At 38.9% G+C, this 24,454-nt stretch overlaps 1 protein-coding gene across 7 annotated transcripts in view; it reads right to left on the bottom strand.

Annotated features, from left to right (window-relative positions):
* FAM169A (family with sequence similarity 169 member A) overlaps positions 1 to 23,790 on the bottom strand; it is a 38,500-nt gene extending 14,710 nt beyond the window's left edge. For 2 of the 7 annotated variants that reach the window (XM_030258565.4, XM_041711409.2), the window contains exons 1-7: positions 23,634 to 23,790; positions 9,010 to 9,147; positions 7,460 to 7,559; positions 5,779 to 5,864; positions 4,192 to 4,363; positions 2,163 to 2,342; positions 603 to 731 (exon numbers count right to left, since the gene is read on the bottom strand). In XM_030258565.4, the coding sequence (XP_030114425.4) occupies positions 603 to 731; positions 2,163 to 2,342; positions 4,192 to 4,363; positions 5,779 to 5,864; positions 7,460 to 7,559; positions 9,010 to 9,147; positions 23,634 to 23,786 (958 nt within the window). In that variant the 5' untranslated portion in view covers positions 23,787 to 23,790. Of the gene's footprint in view, positions 1 to 602; positions 732 to 2,162; positions 2,343 to 4,191; positions 4,364 to 5,778; positions 5,865 to 7,459; positions 7,560 to 9,009; positions 9,148 to 23,530 lie in introns of all 7 variants that reach the window. The other 5 variants (XM_012577764.5, XM_030258566.4, XM_072922059.1 and 2 more) reach the window with 4 other exon arrangements.
* Positions 23,791 to 24,454: the final 664 nt, after the last annotated feature.

Genomic DNA, 24,454 nt, shown 5'->3' with positions numbered 1-24,454 from the left:
TATTTTCATTGCTGCTGAGTAGTGTTTACTCTTTGTGAAGGACTTTTCAGTTTCCCATGCTTTGCAGTGAGCAGGTGCACAGGAAGATGGGAGGGACCATAGCTAGAGCAGCTGACCTGAACTGGCCACAGGGATATTCCACCACAGAACATCATGTTCAGTATATGAACTGGGGACAGCTGGCTAGAAAGGGCTGCTTGGCGATTGCCTCAGCATCTTATCAGCAGGTAGTGAGCAACTACACTGTGCACCACTTCTCTCTCTTGGGTTTTATTTATCTGCTTTGACTCCCTTTTCATTATCATATTTTATCTTACTTTTAATTATTTAACTGTTCTAATCTCAACCAGAGATTTTACGTTTTTTTTCAGACTCTCCCTCCAATCTCACTGGGGGAGAAGAGGGTGAACAAGCAGCTGAATGGCATTTAGCTGCCAACTGGGGTTAAAATATGACACCATTCCAAATATGATCTCAAAAGTCTTAGGACAAATAGAAATTTTTCTGCTAGTTTCTACACAGTGTTCACAGAAGTCACTCTTGTACAGTATTTGTTCAACATTTACAAACTGTCAGAAAACAACAAAACAAAGCATCCTTACCTGCCATTTTGAGATTTTCCATTTGCACTATAGACATAATAGACTTTCTCTGGAACCAATCTCCTCCTCCCTCCACTTGCCACAAAAGGTTTTTATCCCCAGGATACTTCTCAAGGTACTGCTTACAAGCTGAGCAAACACAAGAAAAAACACTATATTATAGATACTATATACTCAGCTATACCTCAGTTTTTAAAGTTTATCTGCAATCAAATTATTTTGCAATTACCATCATACATAAATAACAACAGAAATAACTGTTTAACAAAATTGTATAGTCTGAAATAAACTTTGCTTTACCCTACATATCTTTCTTAATTAACCCTTTCTCAATATAGGTTTAAATACTTTCCATTATTATCTCGAATTGTACACAAAATGAATGGGATTTTCTATTCCTAGTATCCACTTGAGATTTTTGCAACTTCACTAGTTACTGTTCCTGCCAACTATAAAACCCAACTCAGGACAGAAGGGTTCTTAAGCAGAGGATGTAATTGAGTTCTTTTTGTCACCGCACACTCTAGTAGGCACCTGTGACAAGCACTCTCTGGGAGTGTTAACATGTTACCATTGAATGGTTAATCACTATTCACTTCCAGAATATTTTCTGTGCTGCTGTCCTTCCATCTCTTTTCTCTCTATACCTGTATCAAACATACAGGTGAAGAGGAATGCATACTTTGACATTATTCTTTGGTCTTTGCTAGAAAAAGCTACCATTTTTTATCTGGTTCACTACAGATACACAATTTCAGAGCACAAGATCCCCACTGTGTCATTTCTTGACTACAAAAATGAATTAGTAATTAAATTCTGCTCAAGTAATTTTCTTCATTGAAGACTAACAAATCAGGTCTTATCAGACCCAGTGACAGACTGTGGTGCTTGGAAAAACAGCAAATTTCTACTGGTTTAGAAGGCCAGATAAAAAGTTCATAGAAAGGGCCCTGGCAAATGGCCTAAGAAGGAACATGCCTTGAGAAATAGGGCAAAAGAAATATGCTTCTTGTCTGAACACAGTCCCAAGAACATAGTTTCCAGAATACATGTAATTTCCTGCATGACATAGTCCTCTTAGGCTGCTAATGGAAGAACCATATATGTTTTCCTTGTATTTTAGAGCTATGCCTTCTGATATGCAAGTTAAAGCAGAGCCTAGTATGTCCTGTCCATCAGTTCAGAGAAAGCATGAATTCAACAGCCTCGTGGGGTTTAGGTGTGAGCAGAGAAAAGGTGCTACAAGGCAAATAGCCGTTAGATCCCACACAGACAAACCTTAGTCCATGGTACAGGTGGGGAAACGGGACAGTGGTAAACTTCACAGCAGCAGAAAGACAAGAGAGTTCAAATAATCTACTTTTACATAGAGAATTAAAAATTGAATCAGGAACTCCTTCATCTTACACAAATCAGGATTTTTAGCCTCCACCAAAGTGCAGAAAATTTAATGTAGAACATGAGGATGAGGCCACAAATATGGAGGTTGAATGACAATACTCATTTGGACATGAAGAGAAACCACAAAGACAATTAGAAGAAAAAAATTAAAGAGCTTGCCTGTATACATGACAGATGACAGTGGATATCGTAGGCCAAGAGGCTCTTCAGTAAAGGAATCCACAAAGTCTTCCAACATTATTAACCCAGAGTCTTTCCCACGATGTTTCTTTCTAACAAACATTGTGTCTAGCACTGGCAACTTATACTTCTGAGGAAGAAGAGAGCTACAAACACTTCCTGAAATAATCAGAGGGAAAAATATCCATCAGTATGGATGGCATAACTGCATGCTGACTGACATGCTGCTGCATGGATTTCAGCATATGTAAATACAGACTTTTATAAGTTATAAATATTCCAAACTATATAATAGTAAGTAAAAGTAACTAAAGTTATAAAAATAATTTATAACTTTATTAAAAATAAATAATTTATATTAGTCATTTATTAACTTTTTTGAGCAAGCTTCATAAGGTTTCCAAGATACATTAATAGAATAATGTAACGGAAAGTCTGCAGCACCAATAAAGAATAGACAAGACAGAGAGGAAAGACTCACTTCGAAATCTCACTATACAGTTTTATATGAAAACTAGTAAAAATGGAGCTGAAAGATGGAGGAGGGAACAGGAGAAAACAGAAATATTTAATTACACCTTTGTGCTGATTACATGACTTCTCAGGACAAATTAGAAAAGCAATTCAGTTCTTGCTTAAAGACTGAAACAATTATTCCAATCTTTAAAATTAAGACAAAAAAATGCTAGGACATTTCAAACTAAAATTCTCCCATAAACAATATATTATCCTAAATTAAACAAACATGGAACGGATGGTGACAACACACAAATATTTCAGCATCAGAGGATTCCAAGGATAGCTATGAACTCAGCAGTGAGAAAAGGATGGCATTATAATGGCATTAAGACAGTCCATTAATAACCAATTCATTTTCAGGCCGTTCAGTGAAATCTGTGAACCATGGCAAAGAGCTGCCCTCTTGTCTAACAAGGCCAATGAGAAACAAAGTTGTCTACACAATCCAGCTAGTCTTTGCAACCTTGTATTGTTTCCAACCCATGAACATACTTATCTTTGGGCCACGAAATTAATCAGAGGGCCAGAGCACTGCTCACATGAAGAAAGCTGGGGTTGTTCAGCCTGGAGAAGAGAAGGCTCTGGGGTGACCTAATTGTGGCCTTTCAGCATTTGAAAGGAGCCTACAAGAAAGCTGGAGAGGGACTTTTTAAAAGGTCATAGGATAAGGGGCACTGGCCTTAAGTTGTGGGAGGATAGATTTAGATTGGATATTAGGAAGAAATGTTTTACTGTGAGGGTGGTGAGGCTCTGGGACAGGTTGCTCAAAAGAAGGTGTGAATGCTCCATCCCTGAAAGAGGATGTTCAAACTATGAAGCTGTGAGTATCCCATCCCATGTCTATGCCAGGCTGGATGGGGTCCTGGTCTAGTGGAAGGTGTCTCTGCCCATGGCAGGGGGGTTGAAACTAGATGGTCTTTAATGGTCCATTCCCACCAAAATCATTCTGTGATTCTATTATTATTTTCATTTTTCAAGCAAGGGAAACTTGAGCAGAGAAGTTACATTACTTGGGTACCCTTTGGGATGCCTGAAGAGCTCCACCACTCCTCAACACATCTGTTTACAGAGTGGTCTTTTGCACACAGGCTACTCATTTGGAGAGTACAACACACACACAAACATGGGTGAAATTTTGAAAATTTTTTGCAAGAAAAGCCTTCTGTTTTTGCTAACTCAAGAGAAGCACAGTCCAATCCAAGTCCAACAATTGTTCTAGAGAAGAAAAAATGCTGTCAGGTATATCAAATTTCTTACAGTTTTAAATACATTTTGTAATTATGAAGTACTCTAAGACCTTATATTGCTAAAGCATGTATTTATTTCAGCTAGAGATTTTCACAGCCATCTGATCTCTTATGACTGCAGGAAAACACTCACTCAATCAATCAAGCCTGCAAGCCTTATAAAGCCTACTAATACAATATTCTTCAAACAAGCTATCCCCTCCCCTTTACTTCCCAAATCCCACAATCCTCAAATGTTCTACCTGTAGGTTTAACAGAATAGAATCCAATCGCCTCTCCTTTTTTCCACATGATTTTAGCATAATGGCTGCTACCATGACAGAGAAATGGGATCTCATTTCTTTCCATTTCTTGTGTTCGATAGATAATTCGATTTAGAACATAGAGAACAACTCTCTCTCCAACAGACTTCACCTAAGGGAACACAGAAAAAAACATTTCAGAAGATTGGTCAGATTAGTTAATACCCATACATGAGACCTTATTTAACACAGCTGCAGAGAGATTTCAAGGGAAGTCTGTAACTGCTAAAGCAGGATGACGCTCTGAGGTTTGTTATAAGGCAAGAAGATGCTCAGAAACTGTTGCAATAGGTTAGGGAATCACAACCACAGAGGATATTTCATGTCTTCAATGTCACTCCCAATCCCTTTGTAAAATCTGGGAGAAGGGCAGTGGAATGAGAATATTATGATCTAACTCAAACCTATACTTGTACTTAAACATTCACCAAGCACAACAGCAGTACATCAGCCTCAGAATTCCCAGGCTAGCAGGTAACTGAAGTCTTACAAAGGAGAAATGATGAGCCTCAGGGCGGCAGGACTTAGCACACTCAATCACTCCTGATAGAGTGGCAGGCAACAGGACATGATGCAGTGAGAAAACTTGTTACAACAGTTTCTGTGGCATGTAATAAGGAATTAAATATCCTACAGGGTTCCTTTCATATATGACATTTGAGCTCACCACTATTCTCTTTACTGTGAAGGAAGGAGGAACCATGATCTGTTCTAACCCTTAGTCTCAGCTACCTCCCTTGTAAAAGATTTGGCTTTCCTGATTTTCCTACCATTAAGAATTATTTAGAAAGCCAGGCTACGTGCCAAACTCTCAAGAGAAAATTTTAAAATTTGCAAAAATCAAAGACAAATGCCAAGATTCGGCTTTCCTGATTTTCCTACCATTAGGAATTATTTAGAAAGCCAGGCTACATGCCAAACTCTCAAGAGAAAATTTTAAAATTTGCAAAAATCAAAGACAAATGCCCAGATTCCATGAGCAGATATAAATTACACCCCTGGAAAAACACAGATCTCCAGTTTTGGAAAACTCCTTGCTACACAGGGTTAAATAACAACAAAGTAACAAAGGTCAATGATGGGCAATAAAGCAGATACCAGGCAACTTACTTTTCCAAAACTCATGTATTGCCACTGCAAGCCACCAACTCCAACTTGCTTCTGTCAACATATTTTTGGCTTACTACTTTCCTGATAAGATCAATAGGTACTGCTATGGTAAAATGCACTATTCTACCAAGAAGTTTCAACACAACCAGATCACAATATTCTAAAGAATAAAGAAAAAAAAAATAGTAACATGGCTAACATCTAAGTTGTCTACATATGAAGCTGCTGTACAAAGGTCATTCTTACAACTATCTTCATGCTGAGGTTCCTTTCCCCCTTGTACTTATTCCTCTATTCCCTTGCAACAGCCCTCTCATTTCCAAATTAAATTAAAACATGTAATCTCTTGCATACTATCTATTTGCCATTATCTTGGAGTATAGGATTAATTGCTAGGCAAATGTTGGAGTGCTTTACCTGATGAAGCCCCTGTCTAGCAGGGACAGATGTTCTCACAATGTCATCAATTGACCACCATTGGTCAGCAAGATACAGGGCTACAGCTTGAAAGAAACAAGGGAAATAAAAAGTTAGTGATTCTTACCATTCCAAAATTCATTAAAGTTGCTAAAAACTCAGGAATAACAATGTGGTAATCACATTAGACATCTTCTAGATGGCACTATATTAATGTAGCTCCTACTACCCTAGCACAACCAATGGGGCACTGTACACATTACCCATATAAATGCTCCCTAGTCCAAAACCTTTTTTGATAACTGAGACTAATAAACACTAGGGGGGTTTTGTTAGCTTATTTGGGTGTGGGGGTTTTTTTGTGGTATGGTATACAGGAACTATTTTTCAGACATAAGCACTATCCTTTAACACTGTGCTCTAACATCTCCCTCCACTAAAAACTGCCTGCCAAGGTAAGTCTCACTCATACATGTATGTTGTGGTGTGTTTTTCTTTGAATCCATGTTTGCCTCCCTAATCCCCTCCCTGCCCCAGTTGCGAATCTTCCCAAGCTCTTCCCTAACCTCCTCCCTTCCAAGCTGTCAATCCTCCCTATCCCTATCCCTTTTTCCAGAGAGTTCTGTGTCTGTCTTGTTTCCCTCAACACCCCATTTGTTACTTGGTACTATTCCTTTCCCCTGTTCTCCCTCATAGGTTTACAAAATGTCAGTCCCACCTTTGACCCCTTCCCCAGCCTTTCCTTCACTAGTTAATGTTCCTACACCCCTCCTCCCGAGTTGCTGTATAAAAACTTCTGTTCACACCCCTGCAACTTTATCTGAGAGCTCAGGAATAATTCCATCTTGTTCCACCCCAAGACCTGTGTCTTCACTGTCTGTCCCTGTGCTGGACCTGCCGATAACTGGGAATTGCAGAGCTTGCAGGGGGACAGTCGCATCCCTGCTGCAGCTGCCCAGCACGGCACACGCTGCAACACATGTATTTTACTATTGGGTGGCTAATAGATATTAATACTGAAACTGTGCAAGTTTTAGAGAGTTAGATGAATGTAAAAAGGCTGATAGCCATTTGAGCAGCAGTTAGGAAGAGTATGATATACAGGCATTTTTGGCATCATATACATATTTATGGCAATCATATAAATGGCATTAAATGGAAGAAGGAAATGCAGAGAATTGGAAGGGGAGGAAGAATGGGAGGAGAAAACCCAAAAAACTGTCATCTCAGCCAGAGCTATGCTAGGACTTCAAGCTAAAGACAAATTTACACATGATGCGGATCAATCACTATTAATAAAGAGCATTTAAATTCATGTGTAAAGTAATGGATTCTAAGACTGTTCAATAAGTACCTTTTGGAGAGGTGAAGCATAAATAAAGAGATCAAGAGATACATGTTGTACTATGGTCCAGACAAGCATCACATTATTTTGCTACTTATCTTTTGAATTCAATGGGTCCAGTTCTGATCTTATTAAAGTGAGAAGTTCTAGCACTTGTGTATATAAATACACAACAAAAAATAACACTATGTGAACAAAAATATGGGGAACAACAAATGCACAATGGAAAAGTTATGGGCCACAGTAGCATGAAATGGACAATGGCCTGGTTACATGCATTTCCCACAATAAAAGACAAACAAAGGCAATACAAAGATAAAAAACTTAAAATTAAACCTGTGAGTGAATCCCATGGTGCAAACAGTGCAAGAACTTTGTGTGTCTGCTCTTCACCATAAAGAGGAACAAAGCCCACAGATGTCAAGGTAATAGGAACCTGGAAGAAGAATGTACAATAATTCAGTAGACTCTTGCTAAAACAACAATCGTAAAATACAGAGAACGTTTATCAAGGTAAACAAGAAGAATATTAAAAATCAAGTCCTTAACAGCTAGCTTTAAAAGACAAGCCCTTCTTTCAGTCCTTTCTTTAGACACATCTTCCTAGAGACAAACTACATCTAAAGAGCTCTGACTCTTGAACTCTGGCAGATTTAGCTACAGTAATTTGTACAGCTCTCTTCTGCCAAGAGTTTGCATTTGTGTGTGCACCTGAAGTAAGGTGTGCAAGGAGCCAGTATTATGTTCAGTCCCAACTGCACAAGCTGTCAAAGCCAACAGGAGAATGAGGCAGTCGGTCAAGTGCTGAAACAAGCTGTCACAGCAAAACTGTGTTTGTTAATAAGTTCTACTGTGCTGCAGTGGGAAGGCAAAAAGGTTTTTTTTTTCCCTGAAGTTACACACGTTACAAATTCTGAAGTTGTCATCTTGATATTCCTCCTCACAAAAAGATATGGGAAGGATCAAATAATCTTTTAAGGAATCAAGTAACTTTGTGTAAATGAATTTTGATATTTAAATTCACATGCCTCCATTATCAAATTAATTAATAAAAAACTTGACAAACATTAATGGTGTGGTAGACAGACTTGCTAAACAAATTTCAGAAGATTATGACATGCTATTGTCACAAACGAGTATGTTAATACAGGCAATCATTTAGGCATACAGCACTTGCACAAATGTAGGAATGAAGTCAAGACTGATTCTGCCAAGGAGTCCATTGCACTGAGCTTTAGATCTCACAGAAAATCCTCTCAGCTCACCTACTTTTAATTAAAGCTATACACTGATGGATTTATTGGTACTATTTCTAATACAAGCATTCATCTGGACAGAACCAACACCGACCAACTCATCACACAAGGGGTAAGTGTTTAAAACAAAAGTGTCACAACTATTCTCTACTAGAGATAAATAACAGCAGAGAATATTTCAGATGAAGAAAAAAGAACCCCTTTTTAAATTAGTGAAGCTTATTAATCAAAACTTGAACCCAAACATGAAGAACACTGAAGGACTGAAATTAAAAAAAAAGCCAGTTAGCTTAAATCATAAACCCCTTAGTGATGATAGGTTTTTGAGAATGCATGGGGTTTGATTCATCAGTTGAAAATTTAAGGTTATAGTCAGGATGGGTTTCTTTAGGTTTTTAAAAATTGCTTAATATACACAGATCCATTGCCTAGAAGCAGCACACAGTAACTGAAACCCAGATTTAAACCCCATTACAGAGTGAAAAAGTAGAGTTTAACAGAAATTCTGAATTTGGAAAATATGAAAGCTTTGATAAAATAGTTCTGAAATTCAATAGGACTGGATATCTTAAATCTTAGATCTATAAGGATATTAAGAACACCAGTACTGCAGTATATGCTGGTTTTTACCTTACGGTGGTCTGGCAGAGAAAAGAATTCAGGAGAGTTTGGATTCCCCCACCGGAGGTCAAAGAGGTAGTCCTCTGCTGAGTTCTCCAAGTCCTCATGACTGCAATTGTTCAATATATCCACAGGGAATGACATGCTCTTGAGAAATAAAGAAACATTGTTAATGTAGGTACTTTGAGACATACAATGCAGATGTAAATAAGACTGTTGAACACCCATACTCTGCTGTTGACTCTAAATCCATGACAGAATAGAGAAATGCTCCAGCATTTACAATTAATTAGAATGGTGACCAATAATATTCATAAAATTTGTACTCATAAGCAGAAAAGAATGAGATTAGATCCCCCTAGAACTCAGTTGTGGCAGATTTCCAACATACAAGGCCCGTGTTTGCTGCACAAGTACATGCTGCTTTGAGGTGGCAGACTTAGTTCTATCTCTCTCCAAGATGATGTCTTTGATGTCACCAGTCACATTATAACTAGATGATTAAAAAAAGTAAACCACCCAGATGGTAACAAGATAGAGTTAATATGAGAGTTTGCATTTAAATCCATCTCTGAAGAAACCAAAACATTGCTCAGGATTTTTCTCATCAACTGGCCAGTTAGTGTTCTTAACAGATGGTTGTTTCCAAAAGCATTTCAGCTGTGAACAGAAACTTACACAAGCTCATTAAAAACAAGAGCCCACAACAGACTAAAGACACTTTAAGGAGGTGACAAGACTATAACACTGAAGCCAAACCGTAGTGGCAGTAACTCCTTAAAAGCTCTTAGATTCAAATTTTCCTTGTCAAAGCAGTGTGAAATTAAAATGAGCAAGAGCTCCCGGAATCCAGGAGCCAGCAGTCTTCAGGTAATGTTCTTCCAGCTCTATAAAACTATACACAGAAATATACCCCTCAGCTGCTTTAAAGCTATGACTCAATCTCTCAGAAGCATGAATAAACACAAGTTCATGAGAACCTACTCCCATGTTCTGGAGGAACATAAGGATCTTCCTCTGTCTTTCTCAGCTCCCATGAGCCCATCACACAAGTTTCTGAACACAAAAGTTTTCATACAAGTTTTATCAAGTTTTATGATTCCTAGTCTTCACTGTGGAGGCTTATTTTTCACTTTTATTTTAAATCTTAGTGTGCAATGATTTTTTTTCTTTTTTTTTGCTCTTTACCTTCAGTCTCCTCTATTTAAGCCACCATTCATTACTGACACAGGGACATAGGTAAATCTAGGGCAAAAAAACATCTTATTCTGACTCAATCAGTAGAAATTAAAAGTCTACATTTTGAAGGCTTTTAAACAGCAATAATATGCTACTACTAAGTTGATTAGAGAGAAGAGACTGCTCCTTCTACAGAAGAAATTTTTCTCCGTTTAAAATGGAATTTGGACATGACTTCATTGGCATCTACAATTGCTGCCTTTAACACTGTTGCAGACAAAAACACTAATGTTTTCCAGGAATGCCATTGTTCAGATATACACATGCATTCCTCAGAGCCATTTCCGCTCCAGTTCAGGTAATTCCTTCTCCTCAACTGTTATTTGCATTTTCTCCTGCCTTCCTCTCCAGTCTCTCACATTCCTTCTACTATTTCTCAATGACCCTATCAGATACTTAGCTGCATCTCTTAATTCTCCACCTGTTTCTTCCCACTTTCAGGGCTGCCCTTGCCATTGCTAGCAATCAACTCCTTTGGCTCCTCCTGTTTGCAAGCAAACTGATTTCCAGAGCCAAAGGTGAGGTGTGCATGCTTTTGAATGCAGCAGCAATGCACAGCAGACAGAGGAGCTGCTGTCAGGGATGAAATTCATGCACCACCAGCCTCCTTATCACTAGCAGATACAGCTTGCCTGCACATATTACAGTTCTCAAATACACTGCACAGACTATGCTGATAAGCATGTTGCAAGACAAAGCAAGGAGAAGTATAAGATCACATGACACTACTTCTACAAGAAGATGAGACTTTGCCACCATGTTAACTGCAACAGGCAAGGTAAATTCATCTGTAAAGGAATACAGGTATGTGAAAAATACAAAATTTAATTTACTGTATGCTGGCAGAAAGGGTAATCCCCCTCTATTATTAAACAAATACCTAAATGCTTAGATAACTCTGCTATTAACAAAGAAATTGAGCTGAGGTTTCATTATTGCATGACAAACAGACAAACAAGCCACAAGCTATAACTTTAAGCCTCTAGGTAATAATTCCTGACATTTTTTTGGAATCAAATAATGAAAGACCAAAACAGAAAACATGCAATAAAAATCCCATAGATTATCTGAGTTCCAACCACTACACCACTATGAAAATAAAACCAGCAACCATATATTTGCTTAAAAGCAAAAAAGGCTAATTACTGCATTCATTAAATTACCCTCAAAATCACTCACAAACCTCTTTTCTGTTTGCTATTTGGGCTAACTAATTTCTCATGGAACACTTAGATTTTATTTGCTCTCAACTCCCACTAGTCACCTCTAACTTTTCCTTTTGCAGCATTTACAGAGAATATGTTATGCAAAAGAAAGCAATACAGAGAAATTTTCAAGACTAAACTAAGAAAAACCTATTCAGCACCCCTTCTAAATGAACATTAATCTTTTTTACCAAGCAGCAGATTAGACATGCAAAGTCACAAGCTCTCATATACTTGTGTGATGTATTTTGTCTCTGTGCTGAAGAGGTCAGAAATACTTCACATTTAAGTTCACTATATCCCTGAAGAAATCAGTAACTGTTCACAAAGTTAACAAGTTATAGCAAAAGCATTAAACAAGTGATGAAAGAAGAATGTTCCATGCCAATCTACAGCAGAGAATAAGGAAGTAGATCCCAATACAAAATGCAAGCATCTCAAATTTGAAATGCAAAATAACCTACCAAAGACAAATTAAATGTCTTCTCACAGTAATGAATTAATATTAGTCCCTCATTAAAACACAAGTGGTTTGACAGTATTTTAACGAAGTAAAAATACAGATGGATCCATATCTAGGCAGTCTCATGTAAAACAGGAGCAAGAAAAAGGCCGGAGAAAACTGCTTTACAGGTTTTTTGACTAGAGCATTAACACATTTTTGCTGCAGAGGCAGCAGGAACAGGGCAGGTCTCTACCATGCAGTTCCTCATGCCCCTTTTTATTGCTCTAAACCTCTATGCACAACTGTAAAACTGTCAGGTCAAATCTTTGTCACACATTGCACAACCACGCTGTGCCCATGGGGTACCATTCCAATTGGTTAGCACACAGTCAGGCTGACTGAGCACATGCAGTGTAGCCCTAAGCTACCAAACTCATCATGAGTACATAATATGCTTTTATGTACATTTGTACATACAAGCATATTAGAAGGGTGTGTTTGGAGGGCAGAGAAGAAAATTAATTTCATTTTTTAAATGGGGCAACTTAAGCATTTCATTTTTCAAGTGAAAGAAAATAAATCTTACACTCTTCAAAAACATGTCATTTCACAAAATAATATTAATGGTTTTGTGTCATAAACCCATATGAATAATATTTGCTTTAATGTGGAATCATATGACTTTCTCCCTTGTCAGCATTATGCCAGCTATTACATGAGAAATGGCACGTCCTTCTTTAGGAACAGCTGCAGCACCAGAGGGTAACAGATCAATTCATGGAATGCCAACAAAACGCACATTTAACAGGATGGGTGAACACATTCCTGTGCAACACAGGCACTTCTTTATTCACCGAATCTTACTGTTACTGTTACTATTAGCACTACGGTTAAGAAAAGCCATGGAGAAACATTGGAAATTGGTTTAATTATAAATAATATCTACAACTCCTATTTCATCTCAGAGTGTATCAAAGAGAGATGTACAGTACACACATCTTCCAGCTTACATGCGGATTTGAACAGGAATCAAGAGATCTATGAATCACCCTGCAGCTCCTCAATAATGAATGACACAAAATTGCAGAAGGATAATAATACAAAAGCTGTGTTATTTCTTAGAGTATGTCAGAGGGCTTAAATACATCTTAAAACTAGGTTTGGGTGCCTTTATCACAGGGGAAGTGGAGTCTAACTGGTTAGGCTAACGGATAAGGATTTAGAGAAATTTCTAGCTGTAGCACAGACTTCATGTGAACACAGACCTGTTACGTGTTCTGCCTGAACTCCTCCACAAAACACAAATAATCATTACCTCACAGGGACCAGTGTGATAAATACTTAACTAAGATGATGAGACATTTGAACATTGTATCAAAACTTGACAAGTATTGGAAATACACAGTTACTTACACTGCACAGCTTACCTGAACAACTCATTATCCTTAAAAAAATAAAATAGTAAAAAAAATGAAATCACAAAAAATTATCCAAGGCCTTTTCAAGATAAGATAATAACTGGGACAAATAATCATGCAGGTGAACAATCTTCAGATTTAAAATTGTTTTTAATAATCAAGAATTATAATTTAAGTAGTAGTTTGGGGTTTTGTTTAAATAGTGATTTTCAGTTTAGAGAACAGGTGCCAGAGTGCTCAAGCCATGACCTGCAAAACATTTCTGCTAAACCAAGAAAATCAACTTAGACCCAGGTTGCAGGATACAAATACAAGTCCAGTCCTGTGATGAAGCACCAGCCTACTCAAACAAAAGTAAACGGAGTAATATCTGACCCAAGCTTTGATCAATTTCAATGAGTGCAGAAGTATTGGATGACCAAATCCCTCAAGGACTGCCATGCATTTCCTATGAATCATCGCACACCTTAAACCAAGTTCTGTTTTAAAAATATAATCCATCATGCTACCATGATCTCGCAGACTAGCTGCGAGCTACACCTGGGCTCACATAATGAGAAGAAACATAAAAAACAAACTAAACATATATGTCCACACATACACCAGTTCCAGAGAAAGCCAAGCTAGGACTGCAGAAGTCCCAGGCAAGGCTCCAGGCCCAGACTGACAATGCACCAAAGCAGCAACGACCTTGATCAGAGTAGCAGGAGCATCATTTCAGTTTTGCCGTGCTCGTTTCCTACCTTGCAGCATCCAGCTGCTGGTCTGGTGAAAGCTGTGAAACTATATAAAGGTTGTAAGAAAACATTTTTAAGAAGTAGTCTTTTCAGGCTTCTGGTTTCAACTACAAAACAAAATCATCATATCTGTTATTACTAGAACTGTTAAGATCTCTTACCAATTATTCCATTAACAGAAAAATTACATAAATGTTTATTTGCTTTTACTACCAGCTGTTACATACACACAGCATTTTTATTTTGTTTCTTCTTTATTCAGCAACAAATACTTTAAACTGAGAAAAGTTGTTTTCAAAATAATTTTTTTATTTCTATAAATATAGTCTGAAGTACTTAAGTTTAAAAGTTCATAATATTCTTTTACAAAAATAAGTAAATTTTAAACCTGCACACAGATAATTAGTCATTTAAATATGTTTAAGAGAGTACATACTTGGTTTATCATGAGTCAACATAATTGAAATACATGGAGAAAACCTGTCCCATGATTACCTTTTTAAACCACTATTGTAACAAAGCTTTTGAGTTTTATAAATATCCCCATGTCTTAAAACTCCATTAATTTTAATCTGTAATGTTACATACATTGGCTGTAGGAAGAGGAACACATTTTAGGAAAGAGGTGTTAAAATTTTAAACAACAGAGTGTTTATTAGCATTTCTTGAAAACTGCACCATTTTGAAGCAGCAACAATAATGGACTGATCTGCCACATTGAATAGACAACTCAAGTCTTTCTCACTCAAATATCTACCTATTTAGATGTAGGTTTTCTTGGGGTTTATATCACAAATTTGGGGGTTGGACAACAAGTCTTCAAACCATGATTCACACATTAGCACTAAGGCATATTTCCCTGCAGTATAGCTTTTGTTCACATTTTTTGAGAATATAGGCTAATAAATACAAGTTCTTGACAGCTCAGACAGATTTGTACTGTTTTGTTGGGGTTTTTCTCTTAAAAGGCAAAAAAAGATTTTTTTGGTTGGTTGGTTTCATTTTGTTTATAGTAACAAACCCCAAACAATATCTATTCATACCCTACAAAATCGCAAATTGAAAGTTCTTAAGGAAACACATGGCTAGAAATTGCTGTCAACATCAACCAAGATCTCTGGATTAATATGCCAGCCATATTACCCATAATCTCCTTGAAGTGGCTTATGCAACTCTGGCTTTCTATCAGACACACAAATCAAAGCTGTTGATTTAAATGCAAATAAACAAAACCAGCAAATCCTTTCCATTCATCAATTAGCCACACAATGTAACTTGCATGTATAGCACAGAATTATGAAATCTACACACAGGATTCAATTCCCTAGCAAGAATTATGGTCAGAAGTTCTAAATGCTGGGCTTGAGCACTCTCTTATCAGAGGAAATATGAACAAGGACAGAAAGAGTCCTCCACTTAAAAAAAAAAAACAAACAAACAAAACAAAAAACCAAAAAAAAATCAACAAACAAAAAATCTTGCATCTGATTTCTTTAATTAAAGGTGATAGAGTAGTATTATAAGAAGACATGCAACTTCTCTCTCAAACTCATCTTAGGCAGGTAAGATTCTTACTCATATGCCCAATTAGCCACCTGTGTAACCCCAGTGGCATTTTACTCAAGTGATTTAAACTAGATATTATATTAGATAGCTTATTTAATCAACAACTAAGTTCCTCTGTATACAAACTACTAACCTGTTATTTACATTTTTCTACAGTCTCACATTTTAATGAAATTATTGTCTGTTTTTTTGAAGAACATTTCCTTCAGCAGGGAGTTTTGGAAGCTAATGTGAACAAGTGTTTCTTACAATGAAAATGTGTCAGACATATGCTAAATTAAAATTCTGTATTTGAGACTGATCAAAATAAACACAATTAATAAATTTGGAAAACTAGTTTTTCTTAAAGAAACCTTTAATGCCTCCCCTTTAAACTACTCCAATTCAAGGTGATTGTATCCCTACATAAAATGAAAACTATTCTAGCTGTGTTTGAAAATAACTAACATGTATAAGACGGAAAGATACAGCCAGGCATTATTAGTTCATGAATCTGCCTCTCTCTGACATATATCTGATCTTTCCACTGCTCAGCACTCATACTTCTTTCTGATTTCTCACTTTCCTCTAACCTCCCTTCACTACATGACAAACCTGTTTAAGGGCTAGGAAAATAACACCAAACTCCACACAGATACCCTCAATGACCCACTTTTCATCTCTGGTCACTACTCTTTATCCCTTCCATGCCTTAGCAGTTTGAAGCTGTTGCTATGCAGTTCTCCAGCTCCATCCTCAATACCCTCCAATTTTGCTTCTGCAGTTTAGGCCTTACACCATCTGCTCCTAAAGACCTTAATGACCTTCTTATAACACTCAGCACTTAGAGCCCCCCCCCCCCCCCCCAAAAAACCTCAATTCACAGGTGGCTGATGAGCCACCTGTAACATACATGGCCACACTACCCTTATCCCTGCTGGTCTTCTATAACTTCCATAAGTTTATACTTCCTGCTACTCCAGCATCTAACAAGGCAATGTTCTGAAGATTAATTTGCTGCTTAATATCAGAAGATCATCTCTTACTCCTACTTGGCACCCACATTTCTTGGCAACTTCTTCCATTTTCAAACCTTCATATCATCCTCTAACATTATCCCATTGGTTTGCAAGGGCCATCTCATAAACACATCTAGTGATTTCAGATAAGGATAAGGACAAAAAAGAAAGCTCTTTTTTTACCACCCTTAGAAAATAAATGAAAGGGACAGTGAAACCCACCAAATCTGGATAGAAAGCTGGTGGACTAGCAAGCCTAACATAACTAATCTAACACCACAGTGGGACTGCAGTCGCAGTAACCCTATGAAAGCATTTGCATCTATTTTTAAAATACTTGACTGCACTGGCCTATCCCTTATCCCCACAACTGGGGCAGACGTCAAAGCTGCACAGATTAGATTAGTAATCACAGATACATGTTAGGGAAGTCTAATGAGTTACTTCTCATCAGCCAAAGAACAGCAACTCTTTCCGGCTGTTCTGAGAATATTCCACATGGAAATTCAAGTGATGGTGTCTACAGCTACTAACAATCAGGAGCAGGTGATTAATCTTTGCAATCACAGTCTCCATACCCAAGGAGTTAGTAAAACAATTGTCTGAAATCATGCCACATGAAGTCTGGTTTTCAGCAGACATGCTGTAGGAAAATTCAACAGTTAAGCAGTATCCAATCTTTTTTTTCTTGTTTAAATTATCTGTGGGTGGGTTTGCTGGTTTTGCCTGCTTTTTAATGTCATTTGCAGCAGGAGACCTACAACTAAGAAAGCAGCAACTGCCTTGGTTTTGTGGGTGATTCAAATGAAAATGCAGAAAGGGGAATAGGAATTAACATGAGATGTTCCTGGACACAGGACTGCAAATAAACAAGGCTGCAGCAAGAGATCCCTGTCAGTCAACCATAAAACTTCCTGTCAAACCAACAAGCACACAGAATTGAGAAGTTTCAGACTCTCACTGTACAGTGCCCTATGGCACTGTACGGCCATTTACAACTGCCTGAGGATCAACACTCTGAAAGCAGTAAGACAGTAAATATAACACATTTGCAACAGTGAGAATTTAAATCTTATCATAGATTAAAAATTGCTCTTTTTCCCAGAAAGGAATAGGCAGCTATCTCCAAATTCTCGATCCAACTCCAGTATCTTGAAGATACTACACTTATCTTCAGAGAAGAAGTCAGATGGCTAAAAAACCAGTGTTTAATATGACCAAATTCTGAATTGTACCTTCTACTCATGCTCAGTGTCTGACTGTACCAAGTTCTTTCAGCTTCTTTGCAAACAAATGATGAACTACAACAAGATTATTAACTTCACAGGCACATGCACAAAATAGTTTGTGGACTTACCAAAATAGTGTGGGAACACTCCAAAAGAATTTGAGACACAGATAATCAGAAAGAATTTTACCTTGCCTTTCTCAAAGGAAAGGTAAGGTTAAAGTCATATGTCAAGATTACTACACACATCAAAAACATTACTCAGGCTTTTAGATAACACACTTGCGCCATAGACCATGTACGGAGTCATTACTGATTCCCAGTCTGTGCCCAGTCATGTTAGGAAGAGATATTACAAGTTACCATCCCAGGTGACAGAGACCACTCTCACAAAAACAGTAACAGCTCTAAGCAGCCCCATATGTCCACGCAAAACAGTGCCATTACTTCCTCAGCTTTATAGAGGCCACAAAAACTGACTACCTCTGTCTGTCTCTAGCTCTGTCAGTTGTAGTCAGCAGCAACTATGTTTATCTTCCTCATCCCATCTTCAGAAGAATGGATAAAAGGTACATATGGACTAAATCTAGAAAATTAGAATTAAACCCTATCCTCTGAAAAATAAGCAAGTAATAAAATAATATATAAGCCTCATATCAATACAATTAAAAAGTTAGGAAAGAGACAGGCATCTTGTAAGCTGCTCTAGCTAGTAGGAAAAAAAATTTAAAAGGTCTGGTATTTGTTTGTGTAGAAATCCTGCTTCTATAACAAAGGAAGAATAAAACATCAAAAAGAATATTTCATTGCCCAGAATCAGAATCAAGAATCTGTTCTGACTGACAGAATCAACTGACTTATGTCTCTCTTTCACAAAATGACCCTCTTCTCCCCAGTGTTTATACTTCCTTGTCATCCAAACAAATATTTAACAAAATCCTTAGCAGATTGATTCCTGAGCACCTCTGTGTTTGCCTTTTATTTCAGCAGTCTTATACTTGTGGATGGTTAATTTTTGTTTCCCACAATTGTCTGGGTATAGCCACTGCTAGTTTTGATAAACCCATGACAGCTACATTATAAAACCTTATCCATGAATGTGAAATCACAAGGTATCACTAAACATGTTACTACAGGACTCAAGATCTAGGTCTGGAAATTTTAGCAAGAATGTCTCTAATAGCAGAAAGGAATTCATATACAACCTCCTCCCTGGTGTCATCTGTTGTTGTCTCCATCAGCAATCATCCTCACATCCTAAGAACTCACAAGCTTCTGTCAGCACACTGCATTTCCCCTGCTTCCCACTGTAATACATGTTCATAAGATTTGAACTTTTAAGCTACATCTTTTAGTACCTAGGCTATCCTGTTACAGGTGTACTTGAATTTCTGAAAAAACAAACTAATGTATGAACTGCTTTAAAAGCTTCAATTACTTGTCTTCTTTGGAAATGCAGACACCGCCTGATTGTTAGTCATGGGTTTGGATAACATAAGCTCCTCATACTTCTGAACATACCACTTTACCGTACTTTGTTAAAAAGCAAACAAACAAGCAAAAAAACCCCAACAATAAGAAGTGCTAGTATTAGTAGAAAAGAAGTATTAGCACTGCTGACTCATTATACTAACCTTAAATCATTCTTCAGCTTAAGACTGAGTTGCCAGGAATCAGCTTATTACCTCCTGCTCCTTCAAAAAACTCCTTTCTGCAGCTTCAGACAAAATGTTGACAACATAAACTCCCAGTGTTGAGGTATCAAAAGAAATAAATTATTCAAACATTTTAAAATCCTATTAAGTGTCTGTTCTGCACTGTAGTTATATTTACATTGCTATTGTTAAAATCCCCCACAATTTTATCATTATCAACTCACAATTCATTCCAATTTCCCAGTTATGGTTAACAGGCTAACTCTACAACAGCTGTGAGAAGTATTATTCAACCTAGAAAACATTTGTATTTGTAGAATTTGCTGGCTGCAAAAGAGCTAGATGAAAGACTGGTCTTCCAGCAATGCACTTGCTAACTTAAGCACAGTTTACATTTTTACACCAGGTATTTTAAAAGAATGAAGTCGGTTAGGGTGAAGACAGCATTTCATACCATTCGAAGCTCACCAATTCTCTGTGCTGTGGCCACTGCCACAACAGAACTTCTGAACTGGGTGTATTCTTCTAGCACTGCCTCAGGGGCTACTGATTCGACAGAGACCACACCTTTTCTGATTATTCTTTCTCTTCAATAATCCACAGATTTAAAGAAACCTATTTAACCACCTTTATTTTACATGTTTTGATGAAGCCTAGAAGAAAAGGTAACAGTGAATTCAATTCATTCTGGTCCTTAAACAATTTCTAATCATAAGCAGCAGCAAGAGATGCTGGCCCTGTGAATATGGAGGTGCCTTGTTCTACAGTGTTCTGACATAAAATGTTAACGTACACCAAAAAAAAAGTACAAGACAAAGAGAACTCAGATTTGAAAACAAACTATTACTTTGAATAGCTGTACAACACATAGTTCAGTATCCAATTCAGAGAAATGGATTTTCCTAGATTTTCAATTCAAGGAATCATATAGAACTTATAGACATATAATTTAAAACAGTAGTATGTTTTCCAGTTTACTTCGAAAGAAAAGCAACAAATATGTTAGTCCTGACAACTCTCATGAATTTTATTGAGATTTTAGTAAAGATTTGAAAGCTCATGACTCTTTTGGGACAGGATTCTTTTACATATTTTAGCAAGCTATTTCAAAGCTTCTCTGCAATCTCAGACTCACTAGAGAACACCAACTAAATTTACAATGATTAAATAAATATATGCTGTCACATCCCATTGTTCAGAAAAAAAAAAAATCCAGCAATAGCAGACAAAATTGCAAGAGTAGATTCACAGACACTGCATATGCCATTTTGGTTATGTTTAAAACGATGCAGTAGAGGAAACACATTAAAGCAGGCTTTTCTACTCAAACTTGTTTAATCCATGCTGCAACACCTGTAAGTGTAAGTTTGAGAGGAGGGTTGAATTCTGACTGAATTATTTATTTTTAAAATCTATTTCTATCATGAGAAAAAGGTTTTTTTGCATTTCAACAGGTTACAAAATGATTACCCGAGAGACATTCAGTGACAGAAAGCAGTTCAAAGGGAAGTGCACACCTCTACCACTGCTGCCCCAAACATTCACAGACAAAAGGATGATTGCAGCTTTCTGAAATGTATAGTTGATGCAATGTGATGAATAAGTTACAACTTTGAGAGTCGGGAGTAAAGTTATTTATCTGCGAGGAAACAAGAAGCTAGTATCTTGCATGGAAAAATATTTAAGGAATGCCAACGTGAAAATAAGACTAAGCAGACATTACTTCAGCTCTAATGCTACATTTGTACTTGCAGTTTAGAAATATAATTGATAACAGCTTTAAATGATCATCACTATTTGATATTCATTGATTGGTAGAAAATAGAGATTGATAGATTGATATCAAGTCTTATCATATCTAAGAATGTAAAGCAATTGACAGGCTCCTCTAGTCTGATGAATTTGTCCAGCACCATCAGATTCCGTGTTTGTCTTTTACTGATTTTGTATCAAAGATGGGGGAAAAAAAACAACATTAGTAAGTGTTAGCCTTAGTACAGAAGTGAACTTCCTATCTCTTTCAATAGCAAAGACTCTGCACTGGACTAGATATGCAAGTGCAACTATTTAAAACAATTGTGCTTATATGATGCATATAAGAAGAGTGTTAAGATAATTTTGAATTGTATTATCTTTACAACACTAACAGACATTAAAAAAGAAAAAAAACATGCACACACACATAAACCTTCACCCTTCTGATTATTAAATCAAAGAGATACTATCTACCTTGATGTGCACACTGAAGAAATTAAGCATATTTTCCAATTAATTTTGCAGAATAATGCCCCTTTATAAAGTGTCTAGTTATGTAACACTCCAAAAAGAGTTCTGGATCATGCATTGATAGAGTGATACTGTAAAAGTACAGAAGAATCCCATCTTAATTACCCATCTTGCACAACAGGAAATAAAGACACTGTAAAACATTTGATTCTGCATAAAGAAAATGGTAACGAACATCAGACTGGAGAAGGAGAAACAAGGAAAGTACTTAAAATCCTCCCTATATTAACAGCTAAAAAAAACAGTGTTGAAATTGAGATGCTTGCTGACATTAGTTATACTTGAATTTGAACAATAATTTTATAAACCACTCTCTGCCCTAACATTTTTCCACTATGAAACAGGTGATGAAATGTTTTTATCACTATCCACCAAGAGAAAAAGCAAGAATTTTTTTGGTACCTAAATCAAGCCGAGGTCAATTAAACAAGAAAGGTACCAGTGTGGTTGAGGAAACAGAGAGAAGATGCTCTCAGTTGCTATAGAGTTTGATGGAGGAAGAAAACCACAATCATGCTAATCTGCAGCAATCTTTTATAGGTCGTCCAGTGAGGAAGTACTAATTTTAATATAATGATGACTCTGTCACAATACTTATTCCCCATACAAACTAGTGGGCTCTATACTAGGTTAAGACCAGTGGTGCAGCCCAATGCATAAAATGAGTAAATGCAGTTATGCAGAACAAGAAAAGAGTTCCCTCCTCCTGCATGCATATACACAAAAAAGCAAGTATCACCTGAATGGTGTCTCCAGACCAAAGGTTAAGTTTCTAAATTTCTGATTATTAATACCTGAAAACTACACATCTCAGAATAGTTTAAAGCTAGTCCTTTAAACATTTCCTCCAAATAGAGCACTAATACATGTATTAAATTGGTGAGTTAATACATTTTGTTTTCCATTAACGCTAGTAAAACCTTTTGCTCTAGCTCTCAGTGCAATCCACTTTCTCAGGCTGCATTTAACACTTATAAGCAGGATAGCAGTGCTACATTAATGGATATCTTAGACAAGATGCTTCCTTGTGTTTTAAGAGGAATGAACCAATCCTACCTCAAAATAAAACTGCAAATGACTTACATGTCACATGTAGGAAGACAGGAGAGTGTGTATGCATGTGCAACTGCGTGTGTCCACATGTATTTGCACACGCACACACAGCCATCTTTGTGGGAGATTGCAACTGTAGCATTGCAATTACTGGTTTTATACATACGTAGAGGTGTATAGATGTATAAACGGCTCTTAGACGTGCGCTTGGCTATAAAACGCAAATTTCAACGCTACAATAGAAGACCCCACAAAAGATGGCTGGTCCTGGCCAACACGGAGTGCCGCAAGCTCCTCCAAGGCCGGGGGCAGCTCGGGGGTCGAGCCAGGCCGGGGGCGCCGGGCCGGTCCCACCGCCCGGCCGAGCCGCCCCCGCCCGCCGCCCTCGGCGCGGCCCTGCCCGCTGCGCGACGGCAGCGGCGGGGTCGGGCACTGCCCCGGGGCGGAGGAGCGGTGCCCGGGGGCGGCGGCTGCGATGCGGGCGGGGATGCGGACGGACACCCGGCGCCCGCGGTGGGCGAGGGGCCGCGGGGCGGCGGCCGGCCCGGCCCGGCCCGGCCCAGCCCAGCCCACTCGCCTCCGGCCGGGCTGCGCGCCCCGCGCCCCCGGGCGGCCGCCGAGCGCTGCCCGCGTCCTGCCCGGCCGGGCCCGGCTGGGCTGCGGAGATGCGGGATACCCGCGACACCCCGCCGCACCTCACCTCAGCCGGCCGGGCAGCCTGCCGCGGCGGCGCGGGGATAAATGGAGAAAGAAGCGGAGGCGGGCGGGCTCCCTAACAGCGTTCACGGCACACCCCCTCTCACCTCCGGCTTCGCCCGGTCCTGCTGCCCGGCGCCTGATATCGTCTTCCCCGGCGGCCTCCCCGCCCCTCGCCGCTGACGCACTCCCGCTGATACGCCTGGAGCCGCCGCCGCTCGTCCCGCGCCGCCCGCCATGACGGCTGCGGGACCCCGCATCGCCCCCCCGGCCGCGGCGGGTGTGGTACCGCGGCTCGGCACGGCTCGGCTCGGCACGGCACGGCACGGCTCGGCTCGGCTCGGCTCGGCTCGGCACGGCACGGCACGGCACGGCATGCAGCCCCGCCACCTGCGCCGTGGGTGTCCTCACGGGCACACAGGAACCGCGCGCTATCGCTCACCGCCGCTGAGTTAGTGGCACCTGTCCTGTGGCCCCGGCATGCAGGCAGAGCCCGGAGCAGCCCAGAGATCTGTGGTACTAGCAAGGAAGAAGGAGGAAGGCATCGTCTCCTAGTGCTGAGTAGCTCACCACAAAGCTAGGGGTGAAATATCCCCTTTGCAAGAAAGGTGACCTCACAGACCCGGGCAGTAAGGATTGCTTCCCCATTTCCAACAACTGTCACCATGGACCAGCCCGAGGCCTCACCACTCCTCATGTTACCAATTGGGGTGCTGATTGAACTCAGTTACTGGCAGAAGCCTATTTTCCAAACAGAAACATTAATCTCTGTTCCCCAGCACTAACCATTACTGTCCACGGCACCTGAGTATCCACCCCCAAGAAGACCTGTATGTCAGGAAGCTGGAGAACACCAAAATCAAATGAAGGAGTTTGTGAGGGGACAGCACTTGCCCTTGACTCTGTAAAACGTGCCCATTTTATAGCT

The sequence above is a fragment of the Taeniopygia guttata genome, chromosome Z (assembly GCF_048771995.1).
Source record: "Taeniopygia guttata chromosome Z, bTaeGut7.mat, whole genome shotgun sequence".
Taxonomy (NCBI): domain Eukaryota; kingdom Metazoa; phylum Chordata; class Aves; order Passeriformes; family Estrildidae; genus Taeniopygia; species Taeniopygia guttata.
The sequence above is the reverse complement of the archived record's forward strand: the minus strand, read 5'-3'. Positions and strand labels throughout refer to the sequence as shown.